This window comes from Aethalodelphis obliquidens, unplaced genomic scaffold (genome assembly GCF_003676395.1).
Source record: "Aethalodelphis obliquidens isolate GAN/ISIS:26980383/991018 unplaced genomic scaffold, ASM367639v1 scaffold45, whole genome shotgun sequence".
In the NCBI taxonomy this organism is placed as follows: Eukaryota; Metazoa; Chordata; class Mammalia; order Artiodactyla; family Delphinidae; genus Aethalodelphis; species Aethalodelphis obliquidens.
The window spans coordinates 7504932-7522155 of record NW_020837989.1 but is presented as its reverse complement, the minus strand read 5'-3'; the positions used below and the strand labels follow the sequence as shown (position 1 = coordinate 7522155).

General features: G+C 51.5%; 1 protein-coding gene across 2 annotated transcripts in view; it reads right to left on the bottom strand.

Annotated features, from left to right (window-relative positions):
- Positions 1-14048, bottom strand: part of ANXA6 (annexin A6) — a 52064-nt gene extending 38016 nt beyond the window's left edge. For both annotated transcript variants that reach the window (XM_027081502.1, XM_027081505.1), the window contains exons 1-2: positions 13849-14048; positions 4448-4491 (exon numbers count right to left, since the gene is read on the bottom strand). In XM_027081502.1, the coding sequence (XP_026937303.1) occupies positions 4448-4465 (18 nt within the window). In that variant the 5' untranslated portion in view covers positions 4466-4491; positions 13849-14048. The remainder of the gene's footprint in view (positions 1-4447; positions 4492-13848) is intronic.
- Positions 14049-17224: the final 3176 nt, after the last annotated feature.

The following is a 17224-nucleotide window of genomic DNA, read 5'->3' as shown; positions in this document are numbered from 1 at the left end:
GAGAGACCAGAACACAAATTAGCATAGAGCTCGTAATAAATACCCCACGACAGAGGCAAAGCGACTTGGGAAAACAGTGGAGGGCAATTCCAGGTGCATGAGGGAACCAGGACAGGCTTCATGGGAGGGGCAGGGTGGCTCGCATAACTGTGCCTAGAGCAGTAAGAAGTGCACGGCAGCAAATGAGCCTCCGACCACCTCCTGTGTCTCCCGGCACCTGCACTGCAGGACCCGGCCTGGCATTTGAACGCTCTGTTGGTTTCTGTCAGCCGTTGCTGGCTCCTCCAAGGTATGCATGCGTGGGTGCAGGGTTGCTATTTAAAGTTCTGGCAGGGAGGATGACCAGAAAGGGAAACGGCCCTCTTCCCGCCACCCGTGAATCCCCTGCAACCTGATCACACCGCTGGGCAGAGAAAGAAAGAGTGACACACGCCAGATACCCAGACCAGAAAAGAGATACTCCCTTTAGAAAGCTCCACGCGTACCTGTCTTGATGTATTCCCAGCAGCTAGCTCAAGGCTTGCCACAACTAGGCACCATTTGTTTCCTAGGTGGATAGGTGTATGGGCAGACACAGGACTGTGAACATACCCTGAGCAATCAAAGAAGACTTCCTGGAGGAGAAGGCTAAGCTGAGCCCTAAAGGATGAGCAACAGCTGGCCCAAGGGGTGGGGGAGGGAAGGAAAAGGCTTCATACAGAGAAACAGCATGGCAAAGGCCTGGAGCCAAGAGCATACAAGAACAGTCAGGAAAGCAAGCCCAGATTCTTCAGGGCTGTTGCGGATGCCCAAAGTTGCCAAGATCGTGGGATTGTAAGTGGGCAGGAGGGAGGGAGGAGGAGAGGGGAAGGATGGAAGCGGAGCCCCCAGGAAGAAGGGAAGAGGTCCCAGCAGTAAGCTGACACCTTCTCTCCTGCTTCTGCTCCCCCCTCTTCCCTCCTCACCCAGTGCAGTGGTTGAGGCAGCATTTGGGGCAGAGGCTGCAGCTGAAAGATGGGGCCATGCCATGCTGGAGGACAGGAAGTCCAACTGCTGACACAAGTCCCGATCAAAACGCTCCCTTAGGGCTTCCCTGGTGGCGCAGTGGTTGAGAGTCCGCCTGCCGATGCAGGGGACACGGGTTCGTGCCCCGGTCCGGGAAGATCCCACATGCCGCAAAGCAGCTGGGCCCGTGAGCCATGGCCGCTGAGCCCGCGCGTCCGCAACGGGAGAAAACGCTCCCTTAGAGGCGGGCTTGGCCAGCTGCAAGTCGGTCTCTCTCCCATGTGGCTCTTTGCACAACAATAGTAAGTAGCCCATCAGACTAGTTATCCCAGCACCCTGCAGGATCACAGCCACGGGGAGAGGGCGGCGCAGGGGGGCCCCAGCACTGGTCACATTTAGAGACGCAGGGACAGTCCTTCAAATCACCCAGGTTTCCCATCATTGGTCATTCTCACACCAACCTGGTGAATTTACATCTCCAAGGGCCACCTGCACAGCCGTCCCCACTTCTCCACCTCACCCTGACCGCCTGCCACTCCTCTGGCACACAGGTTCCTGGCCTCAAGTACCGGCGAGGGGAGGGGAGAGAAGAGGAGAAAGGACTTTCTACCCTGAAATATTCAGCAGGCCCCAGTGCCAGCTGGTGAGCAGCCTGGACCCCAGGCTCCACCCAGGCTGCTGCTAGAGCAGGAGTCCCGAGGCCGCTCGGGAACCTAAGCCACATGAGTCAGAGAGGTGGCTGCCCAACCAGGACTCCACCTGGAGCAGGCCTGACCCAGGCCTCCCCACCAACACCTGCCACTCTCGCCCTGTCCCCTCACCTTCACGTCAAACCCAGAACATCCCTGTGAAATGAAGGCCACAGAGCCATGCCTCTGGGCCTTTCTATGACACCACACTATTTCTTTATGACTTTGGGCCTCAGGGTCCCCCCTTCTGGAAGGAGAGAGGGAGAACTGACACAGAGATCACAGTAGAAGTAACTGGGGGCGGCCTGGACCAGAGAAAAGAGGGAGTGGCTTGTTCTGTGCCTCTGTGTGTGTGTGTGTGTGTGTGTGTGTGTACACGTGTGTGCACGCATGTGTGTGTTGGGAAGGGGTGCACAGCAGAGTTGGGGTGCTAATAATTGGGAGCATTAGACACAAACTTCAGCTCAGTGGAAGGAAGACCTTTCTCACTCTTCCCTAGCACAGGCAGTACCCGACTGATCCAACTTCGATTATTCGAAAAGTGATACACTTCCAGTAGAAACTGTACTTCGAATTGTACATTTTGATCTTCTCCTGGGCTTGCGATATGCTGTAGGGTCCTCTCTCGTGATGCTGGGCAGCAGGGGCAAGCCGCAGCTCCCAGGCAGCCACGCGACCACGAGGGTGGTCATCGAATACACTGACGGCGATTCTATACCCAACCATTCTGGCTTTCACGTTAAGTACCGTATTCAATACATTACATGAGATACTCAACACTTTAGTATGAAATAGGCTGTGTTAGATGATTTAGCCCAACAGTAGGCTCCTATAAGAGTTCTGAGCACAGTTAAGGTAGGTGAGGCTAAGCTCTGACGGTCAGTGGGGTCGGTGGATTAAATGCATTTTCAACGCATGATGTTTTCAACTAACCATGGGTTTACTGGGAGGTAACCCCACTGCAGGTCAAGGAAGACCTGTATTGTCTTCAGCCACCTTCTTCTTTCCCCCGACCCTTGCACTCCAAACATCCAACTTGCTTTTACTGCCCTGCACACACTACGTTCTCTCCCCTCTGCCCCTCTGTTCCAGCATCCCCTCTACCTAAAGCACTCTCAGCTCCCTTGCTCTTCCTCAAGTACCTCTCTCCAGGCAACTTTTCCTATTTCCTCAACCTGCGTGCCCCCAGAGCTCCTTTACTGCTCCCACTAGAGCATTAGCTCTGTGCATGGGGGCTCCAATGCATCCCATAGGATAAGGGACGCCCTAAGGCTCTGCCATCCTAGGACTTTTGCTTGTAGGGTGTCTATGGCTGCTGGTCCGTGGCGACAAGAAAGCACAGGTCAGCTAGGCAGACAGCAGGGTCTGGGAGCACTGGTGCAGGAGTCCAAAGATGTGTGCCCTAGGTCCTGGCCACCCTGGTCTCCTAGGACCTGATCTGTCCACTTGGGTCATCCAGAACCCTGCAATTCGAACGCCTCTCAGGAAGTAACTCTGGGATGATTACTCATGGGAAACGGGTAGCAACAACAGCCACGCTTTGGATCTTTGTCTATAACCACTAGCACTCTCTCCTGGTCAGAGAGGCCACCTGTGCAAAGTGTGCTCCTCAGAGGCCGACAGGGAGGCCACGGCTAAGACTTTTTTGAGTACTGATCCTACATCATATAACACACTGTGCTCTTCAAACATTGTGAATAGACATCCTTAAGGCCCTTGTTCATTGGGTGGCAAGTCCTGAAGATGGGGACAAAGTTTAGCTATCACTGAGCTCAATCACCTCCTAATGGAAACTGGGGCACAGAGAAGGTAAAGAACTCACCCAAGATCACACAGCTCCTGTATTATGTCTGTGGCCAATAGCTCTACGATTGACATGAGGGACCAAAGGGGCCAAGTCAGGGGTCCCTTAGTTTTATTCTCCCTTTTCAACCCCACTGTTGCAGTGACCAAGTCTTTTTCTCTAACGTCAGCCAACAGGGCAAACCCTGGCCCAGAGCAACACCTAGCTCTGACCAAGGACGGAACCTAATCCTGGCCACACACAGGAGTACAAGCTCTGATACACCTCAAATTCCACAGCCCAGCAAAGCGCTCAGACAGCGTGAAAGACTGGTGTCTCCCAAGCCAGGGAAACTTAATCCCAAATGCATGTGACAGAGAGGACCCAAATCCACCTCCAGAGCAGAGAGGACCCTCTCTAATGCTTTTGCCTATCCAGTATCCATCTCCCTTCCTGGGGGAACCACTCTTGGGCCAGGCAGTTCAGGTGGGACCAGCTCTACCACCTGGATCCAAGTTACCCAGGCCCAGCCAATGAAAACCAAACCCAAGACTTTCCCTGGAATCGTTTGGTATAAATTATGTTGTATCCTGCACGCTGCCCAGGAAGCAGAATGGAAGCCTAGAGCTGCTGCTGATGGCTAGTATGAATAATTAAGGAAGAATGTGTCCAAGAATGAAGCCACCCAGAGGAGGTCCAGTTCACGGAGGCAGAATCCTGACAATATCACATGGGCCCCTGGATCCAGCCAGACCTGAAGCCCTGGGCTTCTCAGTCATGTGAGCCAATACACCTCCTTTCTGCTTAGGATGTTGTGTGTTGTCATCGGTCACTTGCATCTGAAAGAGCTGTGACTTATATAATAGGAGCAAGCAAAGCCTGAGAACCTCTCCAGCTCTTTTGTAACTGAAGGTACCAGGGATCTGTGCTGCAGGCACAGTGAGAAGCCCAGGCCCAGGGGAAGGACTATAGGAGGGGAAAGCCTCCTTACCTGTGCTAGCTTGGCCATGGTCTCGAGTTCTGCAGCCGACAACACTGTGGAGAAAAAAGAAATGCCATGAGATTCCTCTGCACTCTGATTCCCTCCATTCTTTCCCCTAAATTTCCTCAGCCTCATTCCTTTCAAGGGAGAGTGTGCTCCCGCAGCTGTTTTCCAGCTGCCTCCAGCCCTTCAGGTTAAATCACACCCAAAGACCCAGCTCAGGGCCAGGCGCAGTTTTTGGAGGATAATGGATGGACTAGCCAGTGTCCAGATGCTCACAGCAGGATGGGAAAGACTCTTGGAACCAGGAGAACTTGAAAGAGGGAAAGGGCACGACCACTAACCAGCACGACGCCTCCAGGCCACGCAGGGCACTTTCCCAGATGCTGTCTCACTTAATCCTCACAGCAATCCTTCCTGGAGTCAAATTCCCCTTTTTTATAGAGGAGGAAACTGAGGATGGGGGTTCAGGGAGGTTAAATAATTTGCCCAAGATCATACATCTTAAAACTGAATTCACTATATATGAAATAAACAAGGACCTACTGCATAGCACAGGGAATTATATTCAATATCTTGTGATAACATAAAATGGAAAAGAACCTGAAAAAGCTGAATCACTCTGCTGTACACCTGAAACTAACACAACATTGTAAATCAACTATACTTCAATTAAAAAAAGACCCTGGGGCTTCCCTGGTGGCGCAGTGGTTGAGAGTCTGCCTGCCGATGCAGGGGACACGGGTTCGTGCCCCGGTCCGGGAAGATCCCACATGTCGCGGAGCGGCTGGGCCCGTAAGCCATGGCCGCTGAGCCTGCGCGTCCGGAGCCTGTGCTCCGCAACGGGAGAGGCCACGCCAGTGAGAGGCCCGCGTACCGCAAAAAAAAAAAAAAAAAAAGACCCTGAATTCAACAAAGTCTAGATCCCAGGGTCCATGCCATCTGCACCATGCATGCTCTCTTTCCAAGTCACCAAGAACAGTTCCAGAATTCGGGGCTTAACAGTCTGTAGATGGGCACCCTCAAGGGGCTCTGGGTCACCTGTTGCAAATATCTGACGGGCTATGGTTTCTTTAGCATCTACTCCTATAAGGCACTGCTCTGGGCACTGAGGATATACCAGTAAATAAAAGAGACTTTCTAAAACATGTGCTTTGCTGGAGCTTCCTCTGTAATGGGGAAGGATAACCAACATATGATAAAAACTAAGGAGAAAAGATGAAGCTTGGTTGGGAGAGAGTGACAAGGGGTGTGATCTCAAGTGGAGTGGCCAGAGGCCTCATGAACCACATGGCTACCTGAAGGCAGTGAGGTCAGTGTGGCTGATACAGAGGCAGGGAGTGGAGTGGGGACACTGGTAAGACGTGGCGTCAAGGGACCAGTGCCTAAGGCCACTGTAAAGACTTGGGTTTTTCTCTGATGGGACAGATCATGGGTGAGGGTGGGCAACTGAACAAACAGGACACACGACCTCCCTGAAAGGGGTGTCAGGACACAGGGTCTGCAGTGAAGGAATAAGAAACAAAGATATCTTATCTAAAAAGAAAGGTAAAAAGGGACATTGCTGCTTTGGAAAGGGGTTAGAGAAGGGGGAGTGGGGGAGCTACTGAGCACTCTCTGCAGGAGGGCAGAGATGGAAAAGCCACAATCTTCTTGGGATGTGGGGAGAAAGAAGGACCAGTGCTGTCCATTGTAGTCAGGACTGCACGGTTTGATCTTTTTAAACCATGTCTACGTATTACTTTTTTAAAGTAAAAATAACAAACTCTATCAGACTTATATCCAGTAAGAGCTACAAGGAACTGAACCAGAACAGAGGGTAGAAACAAAGGAGATGCGTAACCTCAGTGTTTTCCAGTTCTTCACATACCATCACCACTACACCACCCCACCCCGCCAAAAAAAAAAAAAAAAAAAAAAAAAAACACTGAGGGGAAATCAGCCCCTGATCTCAGCCCATAATCCTGCTCTCTCACTCTGGGGCCACAGGAGACATGTGACACAGCAGGGAGAACATAGGTTTGGAGTCAGACAGACAGACCTGGATTCAAGTCTGTTTTGTCACTTACCAGCTATGTGACCTTGGGCACGTTGCTCATCTCTGAATTCAAGCTTATCTTAAGTACAGAACTGGGGCTTTCCCCTTTCTGCCTTGGAGAGTTGGAGGATGAGACCCAACTTATGTCAAGGCCAGGCCAGAGATGTAAATGGTGTCATTCAGTGTGCTAGGGGGACATTCTGAGGACAGGGCTTTGTCATGTTTACCCATGTGTCCCCACTGCCTGAATACAAGTCCCCCAAACTACAGTCAGCAGACAGATGTGAGATGATGGGCTTGGGAGTGAAGAGCAGAGGGCAGTGATCTGCCTGTAACCACAGCGAGCTGACAGCAGAGCTTGAGGAAACCCTGCTGTTTCCCTGACAACCAGGGGCCCTTTGGTACAAACTTGAGCTCTCCTCAGGAAATAGAAACTCCCGCGAGGGGGAGCAGGAACCCACATCTACCCTAGGGTCTGGCCAGGAGCCAGCTCTGGGTTTCCCCAGGTCTGGGGGATGGTATGGGCAAAATACATGTGACACAGCAGGGAGAACATAGGTTTGGAGGGAGCTCCAGGGCCGGCAGAGAAAAAGGGACTGCATGAGGCCCAGGAAGTCAGCTGAGGCCCGTCACCTGCACCTCCAGCCTCGAAGCATTTTCCTTTGGCCTTGTTGCTGGAAACTTCAGCTGCTGGCGGCAGCCCAGGCCCATCTGGACGGCTCAGAGGAGGAGCCTCCAAGTCTTTGGGAAAATACTCTCAGCTCTGAGAGCAGTTTATATGTGCCTCTTGTGAGTGCACGTCTTGTGTATACATGGAAAGCAAACTTCCAGAACTAGATGTTCTGATTGCAGTTCAGGGGGGCCGGGCTCCCACAGCCCCTCCTCTGAGGTTTCAGGGAAGCTCTGGAGCTAATCACAGAGGCGCCATCTACCCTGGCTTTACGAGGGGCTCTGATCCCTCCCAGGGCGACCCAGACCACACTTCTCAGGTTGCCTGAATAAATGTTTTATATCCAATGTTTCAGAACCCCAGAGGGCCCTTAACAATTACTTCCAAGCCCCTCACTTTCTAGATGAAGTAAAGGCATCTCAGGGAGGATAAGTGACTTGCCAGGCCCAGACAATGGCTGACATCCCTGCATTCCACCCCCGGGTAATAACACGCTGGGACATTAGGAAGAGGCCGAAGGAAAAGACCCAGGTTCTGGTTCCCAGCCTGCCCCTCTGTAACCTCAGACAAGCCAGGTTGTCTCTCTAGACCTCAGTTTCTTCATCTGCACAATGTGGATAATATCACTCCCTCCTTGGGAAAACCCAGAGTGGATGTGAGAGGCTTTTGTGGGTATCAACCAGGGATTTTCACAACAAAATCTCAGAATAACAGTCCTAGGAGAGTTCTCCCCCAAGGCCACAGGACTCCTCTCTATCCCCACCCCACCCCCAATAGGCAAGTTTCACCATTTTGGTTGAAATAGCTTCTCAAGACTGGCAGGTATGGCCGCTATACACCAGTGCCTCTCTCCTCTCAGGAACCCTGAATCTCTTTGGACCTGGATTTCCATGAAGGCTCATCATGGAAGATCATTCCAGAAACCCATTTTCCAGAAACCCATTCAACGATAGAGCTGATGGTGGCCTTGTGCTGCTATGCCCACCTCCTGCCTCAGTCCTTTAGGCTGCAAGCAATCAGGACTCGCTCCAGAAGGAACACTCTGGGGTAGAGAGTACCAGGGCTGGCTCAACCACCACTGCCTAACTATAGCACTGGGGAAACCGAGAGCCAGACAGAAGGTCTTGTCCAAGTCCTGCAGAAGGACTGAGTCACAGCTCTGCTCCCCACCAATTAGTAATTTTGTAAGTTACCTAAATATGAATCTCAATTTCCACATCTACAAGATGCATATGAAGTCCCAAACATTTACAAAGGAGGCAGGGTGGCATTGTAATAAAGAATGTGGGCTTTGTAGTCATGGCCTGAGTTCAAATCCTGACTGCTCATGACCTTGGGGGAGTTACATCATTTCTCTCTGACTCGGTTTCTTCATCTCAGAAATGATAATCTCATAAGGTTTTTGTGAAAATTCAATGAAGTAAGGCAGGTAAAATACTTAGCATGGTCAGGTTCAGAGTAGATGTTTAATAAGTGGTAGCTTCTGTTATCACAATCACCGTTATTAGAGCAGTGGTCTCCAAAGTGGGGTACTGGGCACAGTGATCCATTGGGGTGCAGAATGAGAATATTACAACTTTCTAAATTGATCTTGCCCTTTCATGTTCCATTGTTGATGTTCGCTATACATATATAAAGTTAAAGATGCGTATTAGGGCTGATACAAGTACACAATCAAGAGTTTGGACTTGGGACTTCCCTGGTGGTACAGGGGTTAAGACTCTGCACTCCCAATGCAGGGGGCCCGGGTTTGATCCCTGGTCAGGGAACTAGATCCCACATGCACGCCGCAACTAAGAGTTCACATGATGCAACTAAGGAGCCCGCCTGCCGCAACCAAAAAAAAAAAAAAAAGTTTGGACTCGATGGAATGAAGCAGAGGAAGGAGAAGAAAGAGGGGAGAAGAAACACCGGCATAAGAGAAAGCATTTCTGTTCTCAAGACGTAGCCTGTGGGCTTTGGTGGAACAGAGCGTACTTCTGAGAGGAGAGAGGAGATGTTGAGTATTAGGGGGTGAGATCAGGTGTGGAGGGTAAGGGCAAATTGAGAAAAATTTTATAACCTGGAAGATCATGCAAAAAACAATCACCCAGACCCCTGCGCCCCAGGAGTGCCGGAGGGACTCTGCCCACTCATCTCCAACGGCCCCCCTTCGATGCAGGCCCTCTGAGCTCCGCACTCATGGCCGCTGACACCCGTCCTGATCTGCCTGCCTTCGCCTTCCACCTCTTCACCCACTACCACACCCTCTCCCCCCAAACCAGGAATCTCTTCCACTGGCATTTTCTAACCAGCCTTCTGGCAACAAAACCAGTGCCTTTTCAATTCTGGCTTTATTAATACCACCTGGGGAGTTTTTCGAACTTACCAACACATAAGGCCACCCCCAGAGATTCAACAGGCCAGGGATGAAGCCTGGGCTTTGGTAATTTTTGAAAACTTTCCTAGGTGATTCTGCTAACTTTTCTAGGAAGCCAGGAGGGATTTCTCCCACCTCTGAACCACAGTGTGACTCTAAAACCATCTACTCGTGAGTGGCTTGGGTCAACCGTTGTGGATTTATCATTCCTCAATTAGATAGAGGCTGCTTGTCTCCAAGGTATTGTGAGAAAAAAAAAAAAATCTGTAAAAATGCACGATAATTCTTAGAGACATGCTCATTCTGTCCCATCTGATAAAGGTTCAGTGGACTTCCCTTCCCTTCCCCCACCTCTGGTGGAAAAACAAGTTTGCCTCCATTTGTACATTCCTTTCAATATAAAGGCATCTGCTGATTCTCTTCTGAGCTGGTTCTAACATCTGCCTGGTCCAGTCACTGATTATTGAGTAGAATAAAATCTTTCGCACATGATCATTTTTATATCTGAGGAATGATTTTACCTTTTCTTTAAAATTACTGTATATGCTTCCTTAATGTACCCTTACTACTAAGTGTGGTTCATAAGGATTGTTGAGTGAAAGGTACTGAGTGGTTTTCAGGCTTTCTTTAGTGACTCCCTTGAAAAATCATAGAATAAAAAGGAATCACCTTGCCTACTGGTTTTCAGACTCGTTAAACAGCCAGGAGAGGAAATAACTTGAGGGGTTAAGTAACTTGCCCAGCTCATAAAGAAAGCTAGTGATTAAGCAGAGGCTCACTTTTCAAAACCTATTTATTGAGCGCCTCCTGCATGCCCATTGGCAGGAGGTGGGGGTAGAACAGACAATGAGACAGACGAATCTCCCACCCCACGAAGCTGACAAATTTTTGTGCAGTGATCTGCCAATTTTTTTGATCCTATACACCGCCAGTAACTAAGGAAAAAAAATGATCATGATAAACAAACATATACATTTTTAAGCATGAGATTAAAAGCATATATAATAAGAAGTCTAAGTTTCTTCCGGCATCCCAGAAAATCATCTTAGTGCCTCCCAGGTTGTATGTACCCCCCTTTAGAGGCCCCTGGCCTACAAAATCTAGATCCTTCCCTTTCCCCTTTCCTGATGGCTCCTCCCCCAGTCTGCAGGGAGACACCAAAGACCAGCCCCTCCGCCCTCCAGGACCTGCCTTTAATGAAGCCAGAGTAAATGCCATTCCTGGCCCTGTGCCCGGGCACACCCCCCAGCTCACAGCACTAGGGTTTCTTAGAGAGCAGAGTCTTTCCCTCTCCTGACCCAGAATCATTGATCCTCAGGCAGGATAAGGCCCCAGGATATGGTCCAGGGGCCCCGGGTTTGGAGCTGGACTGGCCTGGGTTGGAATGCTCAGGTCACTTTTGTGAGAGATAGCAAAGCATAGTGTCTCCCAGTACGGAGGCAGGAGCCAGACTGCCTGAGATCAGAGCCTGACCTGTTATTTAGGAGCTGTGTGGCCTTGGGCACATACTTAACCTCAAATGTAAAATGGGGGATAAAAATTATGCTCACCTCAGAAGAGTTGTGGTGAGCGTGAAAAGAATTAAGACATATCTAGTGCTCAGAAGACGCCCTGGCACACAGGACACCCTAGGTAAGTGTTAATATTCTTTCCACCCTAAACTTTTGAGGGCTGAGTTTCCACATCTGCAAAACGGGCATGGTAACAGCATCTAACACAGGGTTCAGCCAAGGCCTGGTGAGTTAGAAGCGCTCAATAAATAATAAAAATGACTGTTTTACTATTTTTGCAGATGAGGAACCTGAGGCTCGGATCACCTGCTTTCTCAAGCACTACACCCTTCTGTGGCACCACACCACAGAGCACTCGATTCTCTGGGCAGGGCACTCTACAGTTCACAAGGCACTTTTTCACATCTCCCATCTTATAATCTCACGAGGGGGCTATCAACCTCATCCTCATTTTACAGGCGGGGGATCTGAGGCTCCGAGAACCCAAGGACAGGCACTCCTCCTTAGCCCGTCTGGGGGTGGGGTGAGTGGGGAGGGTTCTCAAGCCCAGGAGGAAAGGGAGTATGGCTGGATTCCAAACCAAGAAGTTTAAAAGGATGAATAAAGGCACCCTCACCCAAGACTTCCTCTCCTCTTTTGAGAGGGAGGTAGACAGACATGCTTGCTCGAAAATCAGGGTAGAGACCACATCCTGCGCTTTGTCCCCACCCAGGAAGCATCTCAGAGGGGCTGGGTGGGGTGAGGCTGGTGACACTACTGGAACTCCCTGGATAATTCTAGAATGGCCATGAAGAAAAGCCAGGCAACTCCAACCCATTTTACCAGCTGGGTGCCCTGAGCACAGCTCTTGTCCCTCTAGAGAGGCAGGCACTAAGGCTCAGAGGGTAGGCGTGTCCCCGGGGCTCCAGGTGGCTAGTGGCAGGGCAGAGGCTGGGACTGGGTGTGGCTGGAGCCTGGTGGCCCAGGGCTCCCTCTGGGTGCTGCAGTGCAGATGGTCCAGACACTGGCGGCTACCCAACACTGCAGAGCTCCCCGACCCTGTCCCAGGAACAAGCCCCAAGAGGGCAGGTCCCCGACTTCCCAGGCACAGCCCCCTCCTCTGCACATTCACATCCACAGTCTGCCCCAGCAACAGCTGTGACCCTTACCCAGAAACCACAAATATTTTCTGTATCCCAGCAGCCCGCGCCTCGGGAACAAGGAGTGGAAGGCAAAGAAAGATGTCTGAGTGAATGTCACAGCTGCATAGGGGGATAGAGGCCTCTGCCCCACCCTACTCCCACCATCCTAAATCTTAGAACAGTTGAATTCTAGAACACCAGCGCTGCAAGGGGCAGCCAGTTCAGCAGACTTCACCACAGAATGGTAACTAAAGCACAGGGAAGGAAGGGGCTTGCCCAAGGACCCCTGGCACCTGGAACTGTGACCCAGCTTTCCACTGGCCCCTAGGCCAGTGCCCTCTGCCATGGCACAGGGCCTGCCAGCCAGAGGGGCAGGGTCCATGGCAGCTGAAGCTGGGCAGTCATTCACCTCCAAAGGGAGGGCTAAGCAGGGCACGATATCCCATTTGGGTCAGTGGGGCGGGCAATTTAAGGTGTGCTTTGGGTAGAGGGGAGAAGGGGAAGTGAGAGAAAAGGGCAGACCAGGGAAACCAGAGTTCTTTTACAAACCCAGAAGCCGTATGTCCAAATTTGGAATTGTCGGGGAAGACCCATCAGAGTTTAGAGAAAAGGAGGGGGAGGGAGGAAGCAAAGGGTGGATCCTCCCAAAGGACCCCCACCCCCACCCCATCCCCTTGCACGGCCTAGCTGGCTGGGTAGGCCAGGCTTCCCAGGCCTGTAGTCAAGACTTCCAAACCTGTAATCATTCCTTGCAGCTGACAGATAAATCAATTTTCACAGCCATTGTTTCCTCTGAGAGGCTGGGTTTATCAGCTCTGGACTTGGGGAAGGAAACTGAGGCTCAGACAGGGAAAGCTACGGATTCAAGGTCACACTGCACGTTGTTGGTGGAGCTGGGATTCCGACTCAAGGTATTTCACGCCCACGCTCGCATCTGCGGAGTCATCTGAAGCCCCCAAGCTTTGGAAAGGCCGAAACTGGGCTGAGGGGGCGCAGGAAGAAGGGTGGGGCCTCTGGCCCATCACAAGGCCCCTGGAGCCCAGTTGGAGTCTCCTTTAGAGGCGAGGAGTGGCCCCAAGAGGGCGGGAGGGTCCACTGGGGCCCTGAGGTGTGGACAGCCGGTCCCCCATCAGCCTGCACACAAAGAGCCCTGCCCCAACGACCACCATTTCAGGTGCAGCGCAGGGTCCGACTCTTCTTGCCCTCAGTCTTCGGCTTCAGCTACACCCTTCCCTGCGGGTCCGTCCCCTGTCCAGCTGTCTCCAACCCCGGGCCTTCAGAGTCGCTTTAGTCCCGCAAAGCACGGCCAGCAGCTTGCGTGGCCCCGGCCCAGGTGCCCCCCCCCCCCCCCCCCCCACCCCCTGCCGAGCCGGCCCTCCCCTCGCCTCGCCTCCCCTCGCCTCCCTTCCCTTCCCCTCCTTTCTCTTCCCTTCCCTCCCGCCCGCCGTCCGCCTCCGCTTCCCCGCCTGCGGCAGTGGATTTGCTCCACTATGCTGCGCAGACGCGCCCTGCCCGCGACCCACTCGGGTTCCCGCGCCCTCGGGTTCCCGGTCCCCGCGGCCCCCACCTCCCGCGCCCCTCCCCGGAGCCGGCGGCAGGCGTGGGTCAGCGATGACTGGGCATTTATGGCTCGCCCCCCGCATCCCTGAAGCCCGCCGGAAGGGGTGGGGGTCCACTGGAGCGATCCCGTCTCCTACCTCAACCTACTCACCGCGCGGCGGAAGCCTCCTGTAGCGGACGGACAGACGAGCAGGCGGACGCGGAGCTCGCTGGGTCAGAGCCCGTTAGCAGCAGCAGCCGCAGCGCAGGGGCGGGCCGGGAGAACAGTCCTCGGCTCCCGGGCCGGACACGTGGCGCGCGGGGCCCAATCGGGCTCGTCCCGCCTCCCCCCCTCCCCGCCGACCCCACCCCCCCACCCCCCCAGCCCTCGCCAAGTTCATTCGCTCCTGGAATCTTAGAATGTCACCAGCCGGGAGGGGCCTCGCCGGGAAAAACTCCGTCTCTGCTCAGACCCCAGACCTGCGACCTGAAGAAGGGAGGAGGATTTGGCCAAGGTCACTCGGCCGTTCAGGGCTGGAAGTCAAAGGTCCCGACTCCAGTTCTGGACACTGTCCCCAAATTCCTACTGCTCACCAAAGATTTGTTGAGAAACAGAACCTTGAGGCTTGATAAAATTAAAGCCAAGCACTTAATCTGCCTGATCAGATTCTGTCCCTCCACAGCCCCTTCAGGTCTGTGACATTACTTAGCCACTTTCCAGAGGAGAGCCCAGAGAAGCCCAGTTTTTAAACGGTCACACAGCTAGTAAGTTGTGGAGCCGGATTCAAACCTGTGCCAGGTGACTCCAGAGGGGCGCTTGCTCTAGCTTGGCTCAGGAGAGTGCATAGTCCAGAAGAAAGGGAGACAGACCACCAGTTATAATCCGGGGCTGTGGGGAAAACCATAGAATAATAAAAAAGTGATAAACTCTTTGGGAATCCAGAGGAAACTGAGAATGACTGTCCCCCAGGGGATTTGTAAAGACTTCCTGGAGGAGGTGATGCTGCAGTGAAATCAGTAGTACTTCCCACCCACCCACCCCTTAGAAATTCTGCTTTGATGGAAAGATGGCAACCCTGGGCTGCTGAGTCTTCATAGGCAAGACTCTTAGATGCTCTGATTTTCAGTTAGCTCAAGCAAAAGATAGGGATGATCAATGCTCTTTCCAAAGGCTGTCTTCAACCTCTCACTAATTAGAGAACTCTAAGCCTTTTTAGCAAGGGGACCTAGTATGTTCTTTCATCTATACATCCCCCCAACTTTTATTGATTACCTGCTGCATGCTGGGCACTGAGCTGGGAGACTAAAGTGAGCAAATGGGAAATGCTGCCTAGACCTGCCCGCATGGAGCTTCCACTCTTATGGAAGACAGATGGTTAGGTCTTTGTTACAATACGGTTTAGGCAGTTGTAATCTGGAAACTATAAAGTGCTATGATGGCCACAGCAGATGGATCCCACATAACCTAGACCTTTGAATGAGAGTAGTGTTGTGACCAAAAGATGAATGCAATCTAGTAGGAGACTAAGAAGAAATTAAAATAGATAAATAAATAAATAAAGTAAGTAATTACCTTAAGATGAGATCTGCTGTTAGTATTCAACAGAAGTGTTACCGATCGCAAGTTCATGTGTCCGAAGTAGAGTGACACCAAACACACTGAAACATCAGAGTCGGAGCAGAGAAAGGTTTATTGCAGGGCCAAGCAAGGAAAATGGGTGGCTCATGCTCAAAATCCCCAAACTCCCCAATTGTTTGGGGGGGAAAATTTTTAATAGGCAAAATGTGGGGTGAGGGCTGCAAGGTGTGTGACTTTCTTCTGATTGGCTGGTGGTGAGGTAACAGGGTGGTTCCAGGAATCTTGTGCTCAGGCTGAAGTTAACATCCTCCTCCTGGGTGGGGGCCTTAGTTCCTGCAGAAGAACTCAAAGATATTGTTATGAGGGACTTCCCTGGTGGCGCAGTGGTTAAGAATCCGCCTGCCAATGCAGAGGACACGGGTTTGAGCCCTGGTCCGGGAGGATCCCACATGCCGCAGAGCAGCTAAGCCTGTGCGCCACAACTACTGAGCCTGCACTCTAGAGCCCGTGAGCCACAACTACAGAGCCCGCGAGCCACAACTACTGAGCCCGCATGCATAGAGCTGGTGCTCCACAACAAGAAAAGCCACCGCAATGAGAAGCCTGCACACTGCAACAAAGAGTAGCCCCCGCTCTCTGCAACTAGAGAAAGCCCACGTGCAGCAATGAAGACCCAGCGCAGCCAAAAATAAATAAATAAATTTATTTTTAAAAAAAGAAAAGATATTGTTATGTATATTTCTTCAGGAAGAACCAGGACCCTGACCCAAGGCTGCACTGTTTCTTCACTGCTCCTCCCTTGTTTCTGCATTCCCTCCCTTCCCTGATTAGCAACTGTTTGAACCTGCTTCTAAATAAAGCCTATTTTCTACAAACAAGAAATGGGGACACAGAAAGGATTTGTACCTGGGAGCCCCACAGGGTCCTGCTTGGCTTCAGAAGCAACACCTTCTGAGATAGGATATGAGGAGGCTGGCCCCAGCAAGGATAGAGGTGAGGTTTCCTCAAGCATCGTAATCGTATGTGCTATTTATTGAGCATTTTGTATGAGCCAGGCACTGTTGTAAGTGCTTTACTTGCAATGTCACATTGAATCCTCACAATTCATTAGTAAATATTTATTCAGCACCTACTGCATGCCAGGCACTATTTTAGGAGTTTTATTAGTAAACAAAATGAAGATCTCTGCCCTCATGGAATCTGCATTCCAGCAGAGGGAAGATAGACACACAATAAGTAAACATGACAATATGTTAGGAGGTGACAAGTGGTGTGGACAATAAGAAGAAGCAGCAGATGAAGTGTCCCAGGATGATATGGGAAGTTGCAGTATTATGTAGGGTGTTCAGCAGAGGCGTCAATGAGAGGGTGAGATTCGAACAAAGACATGCAGGAGGTGAGGAAGGTAGCAGAGCTGATGGGAGATCTGTGGGAAGAGTGTTTTAGGCAGAGGAAACAGCTGGAACAAATGCTCCAGGGCAGGAGCAAGCCTGGAATATTGAAGGAACAGCAAGGAGGCCAGTGTGGCTGGAGTGAAGTGAGCCAGAGGGAGAGTAAGGGGACAGGAAGGTAGTGAGGGGACAGGGATGGGCAGGGGGATGAGAAGACGTAGCTCTTAGGTGTAAAGGCAGGAACAGAGAGACGTCCCTGCTATAGAAGAGACAGAGGAATTTGCCCTTCATTTGCCTTTTGTTCCATTTGGTCCCTCAGTGGATTGGATGATACCTACCCCGTTGGTGAGGGCAAGCCTCTGTACTCAGTCTACTGAATCAAATGCTAATCCTCACAGATACACTCAGAAATAATGTTTTACCTAGCTCTCTGGGCAGAGCAATGTGAAAGGAAAATCAAAATGGACTTGGTATTGTTAAGAGAGCTCTCTACATATGGAGCCTGGAGGCCACTGAGGAAGGGTGACTTACGCTTGTCTCAGCCTATTTGGAATCTGATCTTTTGACTTATTGTTCTC